The 21,111-nt window shown below is 41.8% G+C and overlaps 3 protein-coding genes across 4 annotated transcripts; 1 reads left to right on the plus strand and 2 right to left on the minus strand.

The window, feature by feature from the left end:
• Positions 1–2,883: 2,883 nt before the first annotated feature.
• LOC103983202 (cyclin-D3-2-like) lies at positions 2,884–5,017 on the minus strand. The gene is made up of 3 exons (XM_009400398.3): positions 4,002–5,017; positions 3,774–3,913; positions 2,884–3,686 (listed from the first exon to the last, which is right to left on the minus strand). The coding sequence occupies exons 1-3, from the start codon at positions 4,768–4,770 to the stop codon at positions 3,414–3,416; spliced, it is 1,182 nt and encodes a 393-aa protein (XP_009398673.2). The 5' UTR covers positions 4,771–5,017; the 3' UTR covers positions 2,884–3,413.
• A 1,161-nt stretch (positions 5,018–6,178) lies between these two features.
• LOC135610779 (probable beta-1,4-xylosyltransferase IRX14) lies at positions 6,179–9,612 on the minus strand. Of its 2 annotated transcripts, none has more exons than XM_065105690.1 (3): positions 8,508–9,612; positions 7,825–8,421; positions 6,179–6,926 (listed from the first exon to the last, which is right to left on the minus strand). In XM_065105690.1, the coding sequence occupies exons 1-3, from the start codon at positions 9,215–9,217 to the stop codon at positions 6,692–6,694; spliced, it is 1,542 nt and encodes a 513-aa protein (XP_064961762.1). In that variant the 5' UTR covers positions 9,218–9,612; the 3' UTR covers positions 6,179–6,691. The 2 variants fall into 2 exon arrangements, with proteins under 2 accessions (XP_064961762.1, XP_064961763.1); XM_065105691.1 differs by having other exon boundaries at positions 7,864–8,421; positions 8,508–9,598.
• An 8,710-nt stretch (positions 9,613–18,322) lies between these two features.
• Positions 18,323–20,695, plus strand: LOC103983200 (oryzain alpha chain). Its single transcript, XM_009400396.3, has 5 exons — positions 18,323–18,922; positions 19,020–19,255; positions 19,333–19,473; positions 19,773–20,222; positions 20,352–20,695. Exons 1-5 carry the CDS (start codon positions 18,427–18,429, stop codon positions 20,448–20,450), a joined length of 1,422 nt encoding a protein of 473 aa, XP_009398671.2. The 5' UTR covers positions 18,323–18,426; the 3' UTR covers positions 20,451–20,695.
• Positions 20,696–21,111: the final 416 nt, after the last annotated feature.

Genomic DNA, 21,111 nt, shown 5'->3' on the forward strand with positions numbered 1-21,111 from the left:
TTGTCTTTTTCTACCGTCTTTTCTTCTTTTTTTTTGGATTATTTGCTCATTGCTTGATCTCTAATTCAAATTTATCGAAGATGCTGCGTAAGTTCTCAACAAATAGCCGCTTAGTTCTAAAATTGAAGAAGGTTTGTTTGGATGTATCATTATCAACTTAAATATATTTAAATATTTTGGATCGATTTTTTTATGATCGTTTGTAAACATGTATAATCGTATGAGTCTTGTACAAAAAATCACTATATGTTTTTGAAAGATTTTATCAAAAATGCTCTCGATATAGATTTTGTAAATCGAACGCTAAATTAGCATCCTCTTTCACTGATATCATCATGCTCATGTGCGATTTCCGAACATGACTAGCTACAGACTCGGACTTGGTTGAGCTGACTCCACCTCACCAAACAAGCAACCAAAATTTGAATTTCGAGTTTTATTTATTTATTTATTTTGCTTCCATCAATTTGTTGAAGCGTCCACTGTGGTGTTTGATGTCAGAGGTTCATTCTTCGTGAGGCTTACCTGCGAAAATGATGGCCTGCGTTTGGACCAGTAATGGGACCTTCTATAAAGCCTTCCAACTACTACTCTACCAGCGAAGCCTCAAAACCCCCCTAAAACTCACGTTTACCGGCAAGCAATCATATCCTTCCCAGGAGTCATGCAAAGTATGCAACTGGCCCCAGAGTGCACCAAGTGCTTGCGCAGAACCCCCATAGTGGTAGTCCCTCTCTTCTCTCTCATCTGCTCACCTTTCTTCCATTACATGCATGGCCGCCAGTGTACCCTGTTCATGTCTCAACACCTCCACACATCGAGAGAGCCAGAGAGAGAGAGAGAGAGAGAGGGGCATCGCTGCCCTGAAGGAACTCACGCCAGGCCGATGAGCAGCTCGTGGATGGAGAGTGTTGTGGGAGTGGGACAGCAGAGGAGGACAGCTCGTCAGACCACATTAAGTAAGCCTCGTTCTCCCGCTCTGGAAGACGGCCAACACTTGCGCGCCATTATTTGCCATTGAATGAGGTTTCCTCGTCGCCTGCAGTGGGTACTGACTTTGGCAGAAATGGAGGCGACAGTATCCACGCCTGGCTCACAACCCCGTGAACAGCATGACCCTCCGAGCCAACCACTGCAGCCCTGCGTGATCTCTTTCATTTCACGATCGATTACACTCCTTCATACCATACCCTACCCATTTCTTGATGTCTAAAGGCTCAATAAGCCAACAGAGCAAACATGCTTCATTTCTCGTTTGATTCAAGAATTCAGCTCCACCTTCTTTATCATGCATGTTTAAACACTTGATCCATTGGAAGCTTTTCTCCATTGCAGGAGCCTGAACGGATAAAGCAAAGGTAGGACACCCATGTGTGGGCATTTACGCGCGCGCGCGCGCGCGCGCGCGAGAGAGAGAGAGAGAGAGAGAGAGATTAATGCTCTTTATAGGCAACATAAAATTGTATATGGAAGTAGGAATACGGGTAGCATTGAAGGAATAGAACATGAACATAATTATCTTCAGAGAAGGAAGGAGCGTGCAGGACCGAGTCAAAAAAAGGGAGTTGGCCATCATATTATTCCACAATTATTGTGTGGGGTATGGGGGTGAGCTTTTGATGCTTCTTCTGCGGGACAAAGAAGAAAGCCACGCCTCGAAAAGACGAGTGAAGAAAGCTGGAAGAGCCCTCCCAATTCAAAGACTGGTTCACAGCTTCATCCCCCATCAGACTTTTGAGGAGGATGGCTGAGTGGGGATCTCCCTCCTCCTATTCATATCTCTTTTTTGTCTTCTCAACACTTTGGCCAGACTTTTCTGCATGACTGTCTGCTTGTTTCTTATGCAGTGCTCTTTTTTCTTTTCATTTAAGCTTTATTATTTTGGAGATCATTTTAGAGATCTGTCGAAGTTTAATGTATAGGGGGAAAAGATATACGTAGATTTTTTCCTCTGACAGCCGTTGCTGTGATCTCATATACTGTATCATTGTCATCGATTGATTGCTTGATCACATGAAGCACTAAGAAAGAATATGAAAAGTACTTCTTAATCTATTGATAATTGAATGCTAGCCGTACTTTTGTCGTGCCAACCAGATTGGGAGTACTGTCATGCCATGCTCATAGCATGATCATTGAAACCAAGGAAAGAGTTTGGCCCCAAATCGACGTGTTAATTGAGCTACGTTCTGATGATGATTCTGCGCAGGTTTCAGGAGTGGAGAGGTGCGCGCATGGTGGCCTCACTACTCGAGTGTGTTAGCAGAAAGCCCAGGCACTCCTCTGCTACAGTTCTGAGATCAGAGATCAGAGATCAGAAGCAATCCACCTTGTGCAGTCCACCGCAGACTCCACTCGCCCTCTCCCATCCTGTCCGCCTTCGTCCGCCTCCCTTCCTCGTCTCGGTAGGAGCCGAAGAAAAGAAAGAAAGGACGCAGGACTCGAGGACGCACTCATTGGTCCTTTCACTCCCTTCGCCTTTTTATTATGGAGTCTATGAATGACTTGTAATGGAACGAAGGAAGCTTTTGCTTGATGGAAGCTAAGCGATGGCGCAGAGGAAGGTGGTGGTTCATGCCTCGGAACGACTAATGACAAGCACATGACTCAGTACAAGGTGAGGGAAAGTTAGAACGAAGCATCACGTGGAGGAGGACCTTATGGGTGTCGTTTAGTAAGATAAGACGAAGATGAACGAGAACGACTCTGTTTTAGGGTTGAATTAAGTGACGGATTCAGAAATCGATGGAGACTTGGGTCTTGAGCATAATGCTCTCGTCAAGGTCAAAGATTACAAAAGTCCAAGCGAATCTTCCCAAGAAAAGAGACGCTATACTCCGTGTCAATTGTCCGCTTCGCATGAAAACAACTCCCAATCTTTGTTTAAGTCTCCCATCCCCTCTCTCTCTCTCTCTCTCTCTAAACTAAGATGCAGTGTGCTGACTCTCGGTGAGTAACGCCGAGCATTGAATGCTGGAGAGTGCCGATACGCATGGCCGGAGATGTACACAGACAAGTGGTATATGCTGTTGTGGTAGTTGTTGACTCTACTTCTCTTTTTCTTCGTGTCAGGAATGGGACGAAGAATGTTGAATGACTGAGAGAATACGGCGGGCTCATACAGACAAGCGACCAGTGTTTGTTAATGCATGGTAGATATGGGGAAAAAAAGGATATACATGGCCGCTCGTAAATGTTGCGATTGGTATTTCATGCAATGAGGGGAGCAATGCATCGATGAGAACCGAGAGGATAAGATGAACAGGAGGAAACGATAGCAGCAGTGCATTGGTTCTCTGTTTTCTCCTCCACATTGTTCGATTGCCAACCAAAATCGCTCCCACGGAGCTCCGAGCATTGGCAGAAGGAAGACAGTCTGCTTCTAAGATCCATAAGCATAACCTTAATGTATATTAAGAATCGGGACCTTCGCCTCTGGCTCCCTCATCTGCGAAGCGATTGGGTTTCTTGGAAGGAGGAGTCTCGGGTGAGGACGACGTGGATGACGACCACATCGGCCATGAATCGCATGAGCTCTCGCAGCTGAAGCAGGATCCGATCACCCCACTGGGACTGGGTGGCAATGAATGATGGTAGAAAGCGGAGGACGAATGCTTGCGCCTGTGGCCAACAATGGCAGTGCCCACTGATTCCAGAAGTAGCTGAGAGCATTCCCCCACCTTTTCCTAAAGAGTGCTTTGCCCATTAACAGAGTACAGAGCACTAGTGAGTATGAGACAGAACCAAGGAACAAAGGAACAAAAAGATCCAACCTTTGGGGTGTTGAGGAGGGAAATGAGGCGGTGGGCCTCTTGAGATTTCACCGCTGCGGTTCCTCCATCGCCGGACCCCGTTGCCTGGAGCAGCGCCGCCGCAGCCCAGACCGACGACGGATACTGGACCCATCTCCTGTCTTCGTGAAACAAACCAAGCGTTAGGACAATGGCGGCACGAGGAGATCGAGACATCGGTTTAAAGGAAGCATTTTGATGACAACCTACCGGCTATTACCGATAGAAGAGCCGCTTCACACCTTCTCATCAATGCCCGGGTTCGTGCGGCAATGCCGACGGCGGCAAAGTCAGCGTCGGCGATTTTGGCCTTTGAGCAGAGCTGAGGGAGGAGGTGATGGATGAAAGACAGGGGGGTGACGGGGTTCATCCTCCAGCCCAGAACGGAGAGCACCAGAAGCTCCATCCGCCTGATCGTCTTGGGCTCGAACACGTACCCGCCCTCCTCCTCCGTTGGCGCCTCCGGTGGCACAGGCACCTGGAGGTCGAGCAGGAGAGGAAGGCGCGTCTCCTCCACCTTCGCCGCCAGCGAGAGGCACGCCACGGCCACGATCCGCCCCATCCACGGCTTGTCGTCCTGGAGCCTAAGGAGCCCGCCGCCCGCCGCGCCGCAGGAGAGGAAGCACCGGTCCAAGTAGTTCACGGCAAGCAGAGCCGTGAGGGCGGAGAAGGCGTGGCGCGCGGCGGCGCGCGCGACCCACTCCACCGCCTCCTTCCTCGCCGACCGGAGGTAGGAGCCGACGCCACCGTCAGGGACGAGCTTGGGCAGCGCCTCCCCTTCTTTCGCCACGAGAGAACAGAGCACCTCTGTCCACTCCTCCTCTGCCTCAGCCTCAGCCTCCGCCACCAAGAGGACATGGCGCTCGGTCTCGCAGTACTCCGGAAGTGGCAGCACAGGTGCCATCCCTTCTTCTACTTCTTCCAACTCCAGGTTCTCTTCTTGACAATAAAGATGATCGAAAGGAGATAAAAGAGCCATTTTTCTTCTACCAACCGGAAGAAGACGTGGAATGCTCTGTTCATTATACTAAAACGCAACACTACAAGCGAGTGGAAGCGCGAAGAGAAGAAGAGGGAGAAGCACCCTCTTCTCCATCCTTGTCTGCTATCCGTTATCCTATTTTGTCTTCGTATTCAGCACACTCTGCTGCTGCTGTCTTCTTCTCCTCTTCTTCTTCCTCTTCTTCTTCTTGTGCTGTGGAGGCTGGGGAGTGGTGGAAGTATCGGCGAAGACATAAAATAGGAGAAGGATTGTATTGGCGGAGAGTAGGGGGCTTCGCGGAGCCATTTGCAACCTTTTTATTACTATTATATTTACTATTTCCTTTTTTCGTCTTCGTTATTATAATTTTTAGGGCTCGTTTCTGTTGTCGTTTTCTTGGAGGAGGAAAACATGGCGTCAAAGCCGCTAAACTATGCGGCTTTATAATTGTTGGAAGGGAACAATATTCGTACACCATTTTTATTGCATTAAGAAAGAAACAAAAACATTTTGAGGCTTTATAATAGAGAAAAAAATAAGTCACATATAATTATATCCTCTAAAGTAAGTGATTTTAGTAATTTTTCCAATTAATATTTAGATTTAGTGTAAATATTTATTTATAATCTAAAATTTTGATATGTTTTCTTATAGTTAATTTTTGGTGGTGAGAGCCATTTAACTATTAGTTAATTACATGCATGTTAAAAAATTCTAAAATTTATGTTATTATTTTTAATATAAACTATCTATTTTAATTGGAATATATTATCCACAAACTTTACAAGGTTAGATTTGACAAAATCTGATTATAGGTTTTATTTTTTTAAAAGCGTATGAACTCTAAAAAATATTTTTAATAATAAGAGACTAAATGATCTAATCATAACCATAAAATTGGTAACTTAATGTAGTGATTTCTGTGACACCCAATTCACCAACACATAAGACGAGAGTAGCAGAAAAACATGAGGCGGGAGAGCCGTGATCTTGTCTCTTTTATTGGGATCACAACGAGGTTCTTCGTGATGCAGAAAAGTATGGAGGGATCCGATGGAGTTCATTCTTCTTCTTCAGCATTTAAGAGAGCAAATCCAATGTAGATAGAGTTGCTAACACAAAAAGGAACTGCTGGAAATGACGTACGATTTTGACTGTTGTCTTCTTCGTGGTCTTCAACATCACTATTCTGGAATATGGCTCTGCCAAGTTCAGAGGCAAACACGATCAGTTTTAGCGTTAAGTAGCAATGACCGAAGCTTCTTCAAACTACAGTTCTTCCAACAGAGAATGATGGCCCATGTTGTGGTCTTCACTAAGAACAGCAGCTTCTTGAGCCAGCATTTGAAGCAATGAAAGGCCTCTCATGGCCCTAACAGTCATCAAAGTCCAAGAGATTCAGCAATTGAAGAAACAACAGCAGAAGTGATGTCCCTCTTGAAACAAAAGTAAAAATAGCATAAATGTCGTGTTAGAGAATGGAAAATCAACATAATTTTGATGTATTACACGATAAAAGGAGGCCAGAAGATCGCTACAACAGTACGTAAAAGCTAAAGGATGTCGATCAACAGCAGTCATGGGTAAATTGTGCTGCTGGATGAATCCGAAAAACAATAGAACAAACCTGGTATTTATATCTGCTAAAATTTCACCCACAAGCAACATGTAGAAAAGCATCTTCTAAACCACATCACCGGAAGGTAAACCTACATTCCATGATCATCTTCGTGAATGAGAGAAGCACCATCAGCAAATCCAGGAAGATCAATGAACCAAATTGTTACTCTCTGATACAACAAGATCTTGATTGCTGGACACCTTCCGGGGCTTACAAATACTTTTAAATGGAATAAAATCAAGCCTCTTCACACTGTTGCCGCTTAGAAATGTGTCAGGAAATACTTATGCTGGACTCTCACTTCTCTTGTGCGCTGGACATCTCGGAAACCTGTGTATCTACATGTGTCTCATGCTTCTTTTTATTGCGAGAGCTGTGTTTTGATCTGGAAGATCGAACTTTCTTTGAAACATGCTTTTCAACATGACCACCTTCATTTGCAATCCTTTGATATGGGAGATCAGGAGGCGCATCAGGCCATGGAGTTCGCTTTGCAGGAACAACAATTTCCAAAGGGGGATCTATCACCCATCTGCACACAAGCCAAAATGCCCTATAAGGTAACATAGGACAAAGTTTTCCTCATACAGCAACACAACCAACAAAATCTGCAACAGCAGTTGAGTGAATTTTCACAGGAATATTCCATTTTTAAGGCAATATAATATATGCAGTTTTTGCAAGCACTATAATTTGGAGAGGGTCTAACAAGCATTTAGCAATTTGTCTTGCTCGACATTAAACAAAAAAATCCTCTCTTTTGAGATCAATTATAGTGCATCGTGTTTGCTAAGCATTTATTTTATGAATTGCTATGCAATTCTTTATGTAAATTAAACATCATATCTACCATTACAGAGTTACATTCTAGAATCAATATAAACGGTCAGCAGATGATTATTTTTCAAAAAAAAAAGTTCTATTTTTATATATATTGATAACATAGATTTTCTTTTATTCTACGTATCAGACATATGCCAATGTGGGCGAAATATTGGCTGTCCTCATGTGTGACAAATCACATTGACTCGGCTTATTAAACAAGAATAGGAGCTGTCAAAAACACAAACCAGTGATCTATGACGGCTAATTTACAAGAGGATCTAAATTTATAATCTGATCTGAACATATAGAGTAAAAAAAATGGAATTATCAAATTACAAGTTTTAGTATACCAACCAAGCCCACGGCATCCGTGCCAGAGAGATCATTGTGTTCATTGTTTAAAATTAGTGATTTGATTATCTTATTTTGTTATGATTGAGCATTGAAGAACTAATATCTTCCCATGAGACCTTAATTTTTTCTTGAATAAAAGCATTATACAGTATGTATTTGTTCTTATGTTGTTTAACTACTTAAATCTCATGTGCAAGTATATTTTGGAAAAATTTAGTAGTGAAAGGCATCACGTAATGAAAATACATTACCCATTATATGTTATCATAAAGGAGATTCGCGATACTGACCGACTAGGGAACTTGCTATCGTAGCGAGCTTCGGCCCGAAGCCACCACAGCAGAACCTTCTTCCCGCAGTTCCCAAGTGGCTCCACGAACGAAGCATCCTTCAACAGATCCAGCGGGCTCTCAATCTCCTCCCCGCTAATTCCCACCTCATCAAGATCACGCGCCCAATTCGGCTTCCCCTCCGCCTCCTTCCACAGCAATCTCGAGTTCAGCACGAATCCAGCCCACTCGAGCTTCGTCGGCAGCACAGTCACCCCATCGCCGACAAAGGTGGCGGCTTTTTTGGCATACGGCAGATAATTGAAGGTGTGCCAGCCGATCAATTGGCCCGAGGAGTTGCACGCCGGGCCTTGGATCGGCAATGGCGAGGTCTCCTGCTCGCTTGCTCTCTGCTGCCTTTTAGCCGTCGCGTCGGGAGCCGCAGAATGTGCCAGGATTCCGACCGATAGCGCACCCATCCACTGCACCTTTTGAATCTCGTCGAATAGCTCCATGGTGTGGACGTTGCTGTCGTCCGCGAACACAACGATGCCGTCCAACCGCCGTTCCCTGATCACTCTGCGTCCAGAAAGCACGGTTTAGAATCCAGAAAAAACATGATTTTGGGTAAGGGGGAAAGGAAGACACGGCGCTACAGGTCGGACCTGAGGGCGCGGAGGCGCATCCGGGCCTCGAAGCGGTGTCGGTCGTTCCAGAGAACGGGCATGTCCTCGTGGAAGGGGAGGTGGACCACCGGGAGGCTGGAATGGGCGAGGAGGGCTGCGGTCTCGTTGGAGACGCCACCGGCCTCGACGACGAGCCAGGTGAGGGGGTAGGGGACGAGCATGAGGGAATGAAGGAGGCCGGTGAGGTGGAGGGCCTGGAAGGTGCGGGCGTAGGTCGGGGTGACGACGATGACGGGGCGGGGATCCTTGACTCCGTACCGGAGGCGCTGTTCCTGCTGCAGGCGGACGAGGATCTCGTGGGCCCGCGCGACCTCGGCGGGGTCCGGGCGCGGCCACGGCCGCACGCGGATGCCGTGACGGCCGACGCCGACGCGGCCGGCTACGGCGGGCGGGGGCGGATGGGGAGGGAGGTCCGGCCGCGGCGGCGGGGGGAAGGGGATGACGGCGGCGGGGGGTTGGCGGAGGAGGTGGACGTGGTGGTGGTGGTTGTGATGGTGGGATGCAGGGGAGAAGAGGAGGAGGAAGAGGAGGCGGGAGAAGCGGAAGCCGAGGGCGGCGGAGACGAGGCAGCAGAGGACGTGGACGGCGGACCAGAAGAGGAAGCTCGGGGGCCTGAGGGCGGCTGCCTCTGCCGGCACGGCGGCGCTGTATGGCCGGCGGTTCGGATGCTGCCCCGCCGTTTGCTTCATTGCCTAACCCACCTCCGTTCGATCTGCTTCTGCTCTCCGATTTGTTCCGCCGTCAGCTCGTCGGTGGCATACTAGGCAAGAATTATGAATTGCTTCCGAATCTGAAGGAAGACGAGAGCGACGAGAATAGAGAGGAGAGCAGAAGAGAGGGAGATTGGAGGAGAGATAAACGACGGGGCCCGGACAGAGGGGAGGAGGAGGAGGTGGTGTTTTGGACATGGATTTGGAAGCTTCCTTGTTTTGTTGAGGTTGGCAGTCACCAAACATGAGCGGATTACAACACACATCTTGGACTCAGCTCCACCCTCAACAGGCAACTTAATATTTTTGTATATTTATTTTTTTTACTTTTTTTTTGCATTAATTGGTGACAAATATTTTTTTAGAAAAACAATTTTTTTTAAATTCTTCTTCAGTTGTTTAATATTTCTCAAAGAACACAATAGTGACTTTGGTCCATCGACTTTGGATTATTGGTCTAATTCCTTAATTACAATATTTCTGAATAGATTTACCATCTTTTTAAAAAAATATAATATAATTTTTATTTTATTAACTTTGTTCCTAAACAAAAAAGGATAATAATCTAAAATTTTATTTTTTATATAAATTAGTTTTCATTGGGTTTCAGTTACAATGTTTTTTGATAGATTTACAGTATTTTTAATGGAGATATAAAAAAAATACTATAAGTCTTAGGGAGTTTCCATAAAAGAAAAAAAATTATTTTTATCATGAGTCATGTCAGAGTATTTTTAGAATTATGAAAAAGCAGAAACGTCCATTGATTTTATATCGAAAATCAATCACACCGTATTATTAATTCTTCCGACACAAACCATTGATTTTATCCTATCACCTCATCTCGACCGTCAATATGTAAACACTAATAAAAGAATCCAAAGTGCAAACAAAGGAGTTGTTAGGAATGAAACAACAATGGCTTCACCTATAAAATAAAAAAAGAAAAAGAAAAACAAAACTACAAAGTAGGAATAGAACAACTCACAAGTTGTGTGTATCTTTTATTTACATCGGTGCATAAAGGTTGTCATGTCATAATGTGACCCATAACAAATGTTGTTGAACTTTGACTTGGTATTGAGATTGAGGTCCGGCAAAAGCCATTTCCAACGACTCCCAAACTACACCGCAAAAGATTCCAACTAATGGCGTAATATTACTAATAAATTTGCGAAAATTCTTTTATAAAATTAGCACAAAGAAAAAGATATATGATATTCATCCATTAACATGAATTATGTGTCCCTTTGTGCTTTTAGTTTGCTGTGTAGTACACTTCAAACTAAGCTTGATATGATGATGTCAAGAGGTTTTGAATGGCCAATCAAAGTCTACTTCTTCACATAATGGCTCCAAATTAAATGGACCCGAAATTGATACGAGACATGATTGTTGTGGAGTCGACGACGATTGCTCAGCGGATTCGTCTTTGACCCATTCAAGAATAAGGTCGTATTCAAAAGACGGTGATGTCAACGATGTACTCATCGATGACCGATTCATCGGACTTGTCGACATCCACCAATTTATGGCTTCTTGTTCTAGAATTGAACCCACCTCAGAATCATCTTAATTTGATTAGCACATATTAGGTTGTGGGCAAAGTATTAAGTGTAAGACTCCAAGTCAATAGTTTTTTTTTTTCCTTACCCTAAAAATTCTGATCAGAAAATATATTGTTTTAATCAATCTAATCATCATTAATTAGTTAGACTAAAAGAAACAATGAAATAAGACTCCAAATCAATAATATTAAGTGAGTCGCCATCCGAATTGAATTTTATTTATATTGATCCATAACTAGGAATCTAATCATATCTATAATATATCTTACCTAATTAAATAAAATCATATAATTTAATATTCTCTCATCCAATCCCATTAATTGATAAAATATAAAAAATTAAAATTAAAATAAATAAAATAAAAATCTATTTAAAAATAATTTATTTAATTGAATTCTAAAATTTAAAAAAAATATTTTATACATATATACATATTTTATAAAATAGGCCAATAAGTGCAATAAACATAATACTACATTAAGTCTGACTATCAATGTGAGTCATAGTAATTATATGTCATTAATATCATACTTTCTTTCATATACTATAATACTATTAGCCCTTCATGATGTAGTCCAAAATGATCATTATAATTTATTCTGTCTAGACAATCTTATTATCATATTCAACCATAATATATACATATATAAATATAAATAAAAATGTTAATTATAATGTGCACTCCAACATAAATCATCACATTTTTTATGGGTTACTTATAAACCCAATTAAAAGAATATGTCCTTTTAAATACTTTAGATTATAAGTCCTAAATGAATGGATTAACCATGAATATAGTAGAACTCAAGTTCTTAATTGTCATTACCTATTTTTAGATTTTTTTCTCTAATCATTAAGTATTTTATAATATAATGCATAGAACTATTAAAAAAACTTACTATTTTTAGAAAAGAAAACTATTGTAATATATGATAAAGCATCTTTAGTAACTTGACAATTAAGTATAATAACACTAAATCCTGAGATAAAATTTTATGATCATAAAACTTGATTAATGGCCTCAAAGAATATCGTAAAATTAACTTTTATTATTGACAATGTAATAATACATTATTTTATATATTTTTTCATGTAAATTACCCCTCCAACTAATATAAATATAAAACATAAAGTGAATTTATTATTATCAAGGTAATTTACATAATCAATATCTGAAAATACTATCAGTTAAAGTCTACCTAATTTCATATAGGCTCAACCAATATAGGATTAAATATCATTATCAGTGTTGATCCATCTTCTAACACCATTTTGATAAGTCAACATTTGATCGTCATTAGTGCGACCCCATAGGCTCATAAGAAATTGAGGTTTGTGAGCTCTAAAGGGTGCCTCCAAGAGTAAGGGTGACCCGGCGAGCTTATATGCCCTTGGTTCTCTTACTCCTCAACCAATGCGAGACTAAATATCCTTATCAGTGCTTCACCCCGTAGGGGAGCCAAGGGCTCATGACCCTTCTTCTAGTGTCATTCTGATAAGTTAACATTTGGTCATCATTAGTGTGATCTCGTATTCTCATGAGGAATTATTTGCTTTGGGCATGCCTACACAATTTTGCCCTTTTGGGGCTCATGAGCCAACGATGGCCGACCTACCTTGAATGTATGCGCTATTGCAGTCGCTTATGTTCAAGGTAGGTCGACTACCATCGATTGTCACCATTTATGATAATCTCACTACGTACATAATTATTGCCCACGATTGGACTAGCGACCACCGGAGGTCATCGCCCTCAACAATACTGTTATGAATAACAAGCTGTCAATAGTGGTCTATCTATGAAACATGAGGAAAATCGCATTGCTTGTAGACAAACGATAAGACGAACTAGATGGAAAGTAGATCGACAATACAAATAGATTATTCAAGCATCATAAATCAAAATCAAATAATACCTTTTTGTAAGTAAATAGTGCTAATAAATAGATCTAAATATAAAATATATCTGAAATACTTTTACGATCTAAAGTATTTGACTTCAAAATATGACTTTGATACTAATTGTGAGCATAAAAATCATAATATACTACTATTATACGAAAACCCTTAATACCAAAAAATTAAAATCAAATAATGATAGATTAAATTATACATCATCATTAGATTCAAAAGCTATTACGATACCGATCTACAACAAATGTTAGATTCACCTTCTCTTCTCTTTCTATTATTCATATGACCGCTATGAGTGATGAATCAAGGGACAAAGGGGAGATGAAAGAAAATTTATAATCTCTCAATAATATCACATATCCACATTAAGTCTCATGAGATCCTATCTATTTAGAGATGAGAGTAAACAGTCTAAGATAAGTAATTAGGAGAGTCACTCATATCAAAGTATTCTTTAAGGAATCTTATCGTAATTGGACTTCTTTTCTACTAGTCAATAATCATAATCAGAATTTAATCATATCTATAATATATCTTACCTAACTAAATAGAACTATATAATCTAACATCAACCACACAATCGAAGTGATTGTTGCAATATAAACTACCTCGATATCCAAGCCAAACAATACTCTCAATAAGCATATCTTTTTTATTTAGTAACCACATAATGTTAAAATAGTTTTATAGTTGGAGTGAAATAGTTAGCCTCTTGTTAACACACAGGGATTATCAACTAGCGAGTCAACCGGATTGGTTTACTATCGAAAGTGTAGGTCTCTCCTAGTGACTCCTAGTCGACGTGGAGAGTAGGCATTGTGGGCGGGAATAAGGAAGTTGTAGGAAGAGTTAGTTTGCTAGGAGCGGTTCAGTTTTCGAGCGGAGAAGCCTGGTTTAGGGGCTGAGCGGTCCCTTTTGTTGGGTAGCCTTCTGATTGCACCTCCAGACTATATTGATGACTTTCCACAACAAGCCTATGCCATGAGTGTCCCGGTTGGACTCCTCTGATACTTAAGTTAAGAAAGTGAAGGGGGAGGAAGAGAAGAGTATTAGTAGTGTAATTAAGAGAGTAGAGAGTCTCTTTTTTTCGCTTGCCCCAACTTGGCTCGGAGCATGACTTTTATACCTGGGCGTTAGGTAGAGCGGACAGGCCTCTGTCAAGGCTCCCCTTACTTGGCGTGGCAAAACTATTTAATACGGGTGGCTTGCTAACGTGTGCTTCCACGGGCAACGTTTGGGGAATGTCAAGATGACGCCTCCGGTCGAACTTTCTTACTTCTTCGGGTCAGGCAAGGCATGGTCCTCTCAAAGTCGGGCCATATTATCGACCATTAATATGAAGCCAAGTTTATTTTTTTGACTATGGGATCGATGAGGAGTAGTTCATGTATACCCACTTCGAAAAGTCGGGACAGGTGATGTGACCTCCTATCGATAATCATAGAGAATAGGTAGCTCTAAACCTCCATTTTACATGACGAAAAAATATGAGGGTGTCATGATTCATCTCTATCACCTCTCATAACAAAATTCACTAGCTAGTGAACTCAGTTACAAGTGCATAGTCGAATTCCATAGATATTGGTTAAATTGATACGAGCTCAGTTTTATCAAGACATCATGTTATGTTGTTTTTTACCTCCCCAATGTTTGACTTATTGTCCAATGATTTCGAGCCGATGCCCTCGGTGTAAATGGGCGAACAATTTGAAGAAGTGTTTAGTTGACCTAAATTTTTTTCCATGTCCATAGCTAAACTTTTTTTTTGTTTTTCATCTTAATCCTTATATGAGGTAGCTAAACCTATAAAAAGAAATAGAGCCTCTCCACAATATATCTATTAGCGCAACATCTTAAAAAAACGACAGCTCATCATTACCCACATCCAAGTGTGGGTGACCTGCTCATGAGCGGCTTTATAACACTCCATGAAACAATCATGATCATAATAGTCAACCCCATATATATATATATATATATATATATATATATATATATATATATATATGATGATGATGATGATGAAATCATGCATTTACGGATCACCAAGTCAGCATTTTCAGTTCATCTCGTCTGCCCATGCTTAGTGCACCTGTTTCTCCTTATAACATTATTATTCATTCATTTTATTGTGATCCAATAATAAGCGGCGAAGACGAGAGTAAGATCATAAAATATTATCATAGGAATCAAAGTTTTACTAGCTATGTGATATATGAGGATTGTCACACATGAATGGCTATTGACATGTTAATGACTCTTGATCGATCGATGTATCATCGTTATTGAGTCGATAAATCACTCGCATCAATTTGATATCTCAATCTTATTCGATAACTTAGCTAATAGAGATTTAGTCATTCGGTCATGGACTTAAATCTTGTATTCATCACTTAGCAAAAAAAAAAAAATCAACTAGAAAATTGGTTCAACACTCAACCAATCACTACCTCACATCTTCTAGATTTGATTCTACACAATCGTACATATAGTCGAGGAAGGTGTATAATTATTTTTAACATTTAACCATCAAATGTAATAGTCTCATACAACATGATAGAAAGGCTCAGCATATATATTCATAGACTTAGTTACTTTGTTGAATCCTTGGAACAAGAAACAAACATAAATATCAAAGGGACTTTATAGAGGATAGATACTCTTTACATAGATTTTGTATAGGGTATTGGCGAATTTTATTTATTCTAATATCACATCACTCTTAAATAGACACATAAGATGACCTCAGTTGGATCCAAATTAATAACTGGACAACCAAAATTTTACTTAATACTACATTTACTAAAATTCTTAAACTTTATTGAGTTTGATGCATCACTATAAATATTTTGTATTCATGGTGTAAAAGTCTGGTAAGTAAAAACTTAGGCTCCATTAGGTCAAAGATATAAAATAAATTTTATTATTATTATATATTATTTTATACCAAATTCAACAACGATAAAGGATCCATATATATTAATTCAAAATAGTAATGGCCTTTATTGGGATCGGTATTTTCATATAAAAAATGCATCTGGGTATGATAAACTAAATCCTTTGATGATCATATCTAAATGTTAGCCATCGGTAATGAACTCTTGTATTATAATGAGAATGGTAGAAAAATTTTTATGGGTATAAATTGCCTCGAACTCAACCGGTGATAGAAAAAATATTCACTCCTATATGGACTCGACATGTAGTAGCCCAATCAGCATAAGAAGACAAGATCTATCTTTTTTATCTGTCTATATAAGTCTAAGACAACAATTATGAATTACTCGAGACATGAACAAAAGGCTAAAGGAGATGATTTTGTACTATCTCGTTCTAAAAGACTCCACGGAATATTCTTCGTTCTCTTGTTAGATATAAAAGATTATTTTTAGGAGAATTATAAGGAAGATTATTTTTAGACCACACTTATATACCTTGAATTACTAATTTAAGTGCTAGAGAGATAAGTCAAAAAATCTCTCGTGACCTCAGTTTTTATGTAGATGGTACATCGAGCACTTAGTGTTTTCTACTTGGAGACACTTTGACCATACTTTGAATATATCAATGATATACAAAAAAAAAACTATATTCAGCTGATCACGGCATCAATGATATCGTTATGTAATAATTATCTTTCCATAATAATTAACAATTCATATACTAAAATTAGAAAATATCACAATGTCATTTAATTGCATTCTTGATTCAGTGGACAAACCCACTTTCATCAACATGTCAAGTTAACCTTGCCATCATTTTGGACAAATAAAATACATATCGTGGGAACGACAAATAATGACAATGAACTATGAGTTGTACTCCTAATATCTTGTGTCTAATGATTGAATGTCAATTAGACCAATATCTTCATCAAATCAAGAACAATCTAATATCTGTCTTACGTTACACATAATTAATTTGGATCCAAAGGTTGAGATCGATCCATCCGGGCAGTCTTCTCTAGCTCGTGCTTTGTGACACCACTATAATATGATCTGAAAGAAAAATTGAATTAATTTATAGGATTAGATGAATGAGTATTATTATTTTAAGTTTAAATATTATGGTTTAAACACTCCTTCAATGAAACTTGTGTGTCCTGTAACACTGCATATCAAGTTACTAAAAGATCATATGAAAATTTGAAAGAGTATCCTCGATGATGCAATCCGAATAGTGTCGAATCTTAATTAGCTAAAGGATTGATATTTTATTTTTTTAATAGGTAAATTCTTTAAAAAAATCACAAGTTTTCTTTTTTTTCATAAAATATTTTTTATTTTTTTCTTGCTTCTTATTTTTTAAAAGATAAAATTACCTATAGCCTCCACCCAATGATTATCTCTATCCCTCGTTCATCCATCGCTATTAAGGCATTGCTAAGGTCTCATCATTGTGTCCTCATTTGCATCTTTGCCCTCACCCTCCTTTATTGTCTTTGATCATGCCATCACCCTCATGTCAGGGTACTTCATCTTCGGCATCGTCAATTCGATCATAAGTGGAGGGCAATAGCGAATTTCATGGAGTGGTTATTCTCATTCCTGGGTGGGTCCTCGTTGTTAGGTGTTAGAGTCGAGCTATAAGTTGACTAGTTTTATTGCGGTTACTACATCACTAGACATCGAAGGGTCGAAAGGTGATGTCATTGTCAATTATGATGATACCTAAATGATATCTCGATAGTGGCAAACGAAATCTCATGTTTTAAATGAGTCTTTACCACTAGTATCAGTCCACTTATAAATGAGATAAAAGAAATCTCATGTTTTATAGAATAAAGATATTATATAAAAAAAAAAAAGAATGTTAAGTGGGAAAAAAAAGGAAATTTTTTTTTCAAATAAATTTGCCCTTTTAATGTGATTTTTAATTTTTAATTTTTATATTTAATTTTTTGGTATGATCGAAGGATTGGCATTCCTCCATGCTGTATCACATATTACGGAAGTCTGACGTTGTCCTTTGCATCACACACGCGTTACGTGTCTCTGCTGCATGGAGCTTCTCTTCTGGTCTATCATCATATCCCTCGTGCCATTCGATGCATTCAGGTGCGTCATCCCGACGCGATCAATGGCCCTTTCGGCCGGTCACGAGACCAACTACTGTTCCTGTGCTGCCTCTGAAAAAGAGGGAGCAGAGTGGCTCTGCGGTCGTGTTTCCCCATGCACAGTGAGCGAGTTGCTCTATATTCAATGAACCTTCGCCAGACTGACCGAGTAGCTTGATCACCGCCACCTCAATTTAATGCTTTCCGATGACTTCACTTACATACGACGGCCACCGCATTCCCTACATCTTTGGTTGAGACCGACTACGGATTGAAGAGTCGAAGAAGGGACGATGTGGGTGGAGATGGATGAAGATGACTAATTTAAGCCGTTCTTCTTCTCTCCTCCCGACTTCGAAGCCGCACCTTTGCTTTCCTTGGCCCATAATCCTTCCCTCCCCTCCGTCCATGTGCGACTCCTCCGCTGTCATTTTCTATTACAACCACCGCCTCACCTATCAGCTGCAGTATTCCTGGGCGTATAATGCAGTCAAAAAGGTCCAAGACCAGCTAAATTATGCCGTCAGTGCTATTTTAACCCCATCTTTCCGAGTTCCGATGACCACCGTCCCTTCCACTATAAAAAGGCCTCACCCTTCGACCCCCCAACGCATCGAAAGCCCACCTTTCCTATTGTTTCCTCTGGAATCATGATGGCTTCCAAGTATTTCCTCGCCGCCGCCCTCCTCTTCCTCTCCGGCCTTGCCGCCGGCCTCGCCGCGCCGGACATGTCCATCGTCTCCTACAACGAGGAGCACGGCGTCCGGGGGCTGGAGCGAAGCGAGGACGAGATGCGAAGGATCTACGAGGGCTGGCTGGCCAGGCACGGCAGGGCGTACAACGCGCTGGGGGAGAAGGAGGCGCGGTTTGAGGTCTTCAAGGACAACCTCCACTTCGTCGACGGCCACAACGCGGCCGCCGACGCCGGGCGGCAACGGTTCCGCCTCGGCCTCAACCGCTTCGCCGACCTCACCAACGAGGAGTTCCGGGCGTTGTACTTGGGCGCCAAGGGCCGTGGCGTCGCCCGCCGGAGCCGGGTGGCTGCCGACCGCTACCGGTACGAGGGAGCCGGCGATGTGTTGCCGGACTCGGTGGACTGGAGGGCCAAAGGCGCCGTCGCCGCCGTCAAGAACCAAGGCAGCTGTGGTGAGTCTCCCCCTCCTCTTTCCTTTCCCCTCTCCCAAGCAAGATCTCGTGATCAGCAAATCCATCATCAAATGCTAACTCTTGAATGGTTGTGCAGGGAGCTGCTGGGCGTTCTCGACTGTTGCTGCAGTGGAGGGCATAAACCAGATCGTGACGGGGGAGCTGATAAGCCTGTCGGAGCAGGAGCTGGTGGACTGCGACACGGCCTACAACCAGGGCTGCAATGGCGGCCTCATGGACTACGCCTTCGACTTCATCGTCAACAATGGCGGCATCGACACCGAGGACGATTACCCCTACAGAGCTCGAGATGGCTCGTGCGACCATAACAGGGTACCAATCTTGACTGTTGTTGTCATGATTTCATTCATGTTCTCACGGGGATTAGCTTTGTCGTTTGACGATCGCAGAAGAACGCCAAGGTCGTCACCATCGATGGGTATGAAGACGTTCCGGAGAATGATGAGAAGGCGCTGCAGAAGGCTGTGGCAAGCCAGCCCGTGAGTGTCGCCATTGAAGCCGGTGGCAGGGAGTTCCAATTCTACCAGTCGGTATGTGGTTGCTGCTTCAAGTGATTATTCTCATGAATTTAAGGGAATTAAAAGGGCATAACATAATATATTTCTTTGTTTGTTTCCCTAAATAGTGATTATTCCCAGATTATGTTTACTTAAATAATTCATCCCTGGAAGCTAGACAGCAAATCTGTCGTTTATATTATGTCGAATTGGATGGTCTTATCGAAGATCATCTGTACGAACATCTTGTTCTTCGTATCGCTGAATAAATCTTTCATCTATAATAGCACTTTCTGCTGAAAATTTTTTTTTTTTTTCCCCACATAATTTAGGGGATATTCACTGGAAGATGCGGGACCGAGCTGGACCATGGCGTCGCAGCGGTAGGCTATGGCACAGAGAACGGCACGGACTACTGGATCGTTAGGAACTCATGGGGAGGAGACTGGGGAGAGGCGGGCTACATCAGGATGGAGCGGAACGTGAATGCATCCACCGGCAAGTGTGGTATCGCCATGGAAGCTTCTTACCCCGTAAAGAAGAGCCAGAATCCACCGAACCCTGGTCCGTCCCCGCCCTCCCCGGTGAACCCACCGACCGTTTGCGACAACTACTACTCCTGCCCGTCGAGCACCACCTGCTGTTGTGTCTACGAGTACAATGGCTACTGCTTTGCCTGGGGATGCTGCCCTCTGGAGGCTGCTACCTGCTGTGATGATCACTCCAGTTGCTGCCCTCGTGACTACCCTGTTTGCAATACCGAGGCTGGAACCTGTCAAATGGTAATTTCATCGTACTCGTCTTTTGCTAAGTCTCTCATTTACCAGAACCGAATTGAATGTGTGCCTTTACGATCTTTGTTGCCATAATTTTGATAGCCATGATTCATCATTTTTCATGCCGATACGCAGAGCAAGGAGAACCCACTCGGAGTGAAGGCTCTTGTCCGCACACCTGCAAAACCCTACTGGGCTTACTCTGGCCGAGTGGAGAAGAAGATCAATGCTTGAATGCTTCCAGCGTTGATTTGTTTGGTTGGCCGCCGAGTGCAGAAACGAGGGGCAAGATTTGCAGACACCTCATGATCACCGATTGATTCACGTTTTATTAGATGATTGGCCAAAGTCCATGTACATGATCTCGATTTAATACTGGACTTGAAGCTAAAAGATTGTTTTTTTTTTCCTTTTTTACTATTCAAATGATGAAAGTTGCCCCTCTTCATCTGCTTCTGCCCTTCCACAATTACTTGAATCAATCAATGATTTAATGCACCGGTTTGCATGCAGATTAATGCCTTCCAAGACTGCCCTCTCCCATCACCTTTGTTTAGACGACGATTGTTTAGTCGTCCTCTTTGGAACTCTTCTAAGACAGCAAGAAAACCAGGAAGATCGTGAGATCGATAGGTTATACTCGAGAGAATCTTAATGCTTTGACATTGATGAAACACAGGACAGGTCTTTCCTCCCCTAATAAAGTGGCAGTACCTTAAATGGAAGTGGGAAGATCGCAGAATCCAAGAAAGAGCAGGGAATTCAATCTAGGTAACCTCGTCCTTTTCAAGCTCATGCCTGAACAGCCCGATCTCTAAGAATAAAAGATAGGCGCATAGTAAGAACGGAGCACTAAAGCAATGCTTGCTGATAGGCGTCCAAGAAGTCTAAAATC

Source organism: Musa acuminata, chromosome BXJ2-4 (assembly GCF_036884655.1).
Source record: "Musa acuminata AAA Group cultivar baxijiao chromosome BXJ2-4, Cavendish_Baxijiao_AAA, whole genome shotgun sequence".
Classification (NCBI taxonomy): domain Eukaryota; kingdom Viridiplantae; phylum Streptophyta; class Magnoliopsida; order Zingiberales; family Musaceae; genus Musa; species Musa acuminata.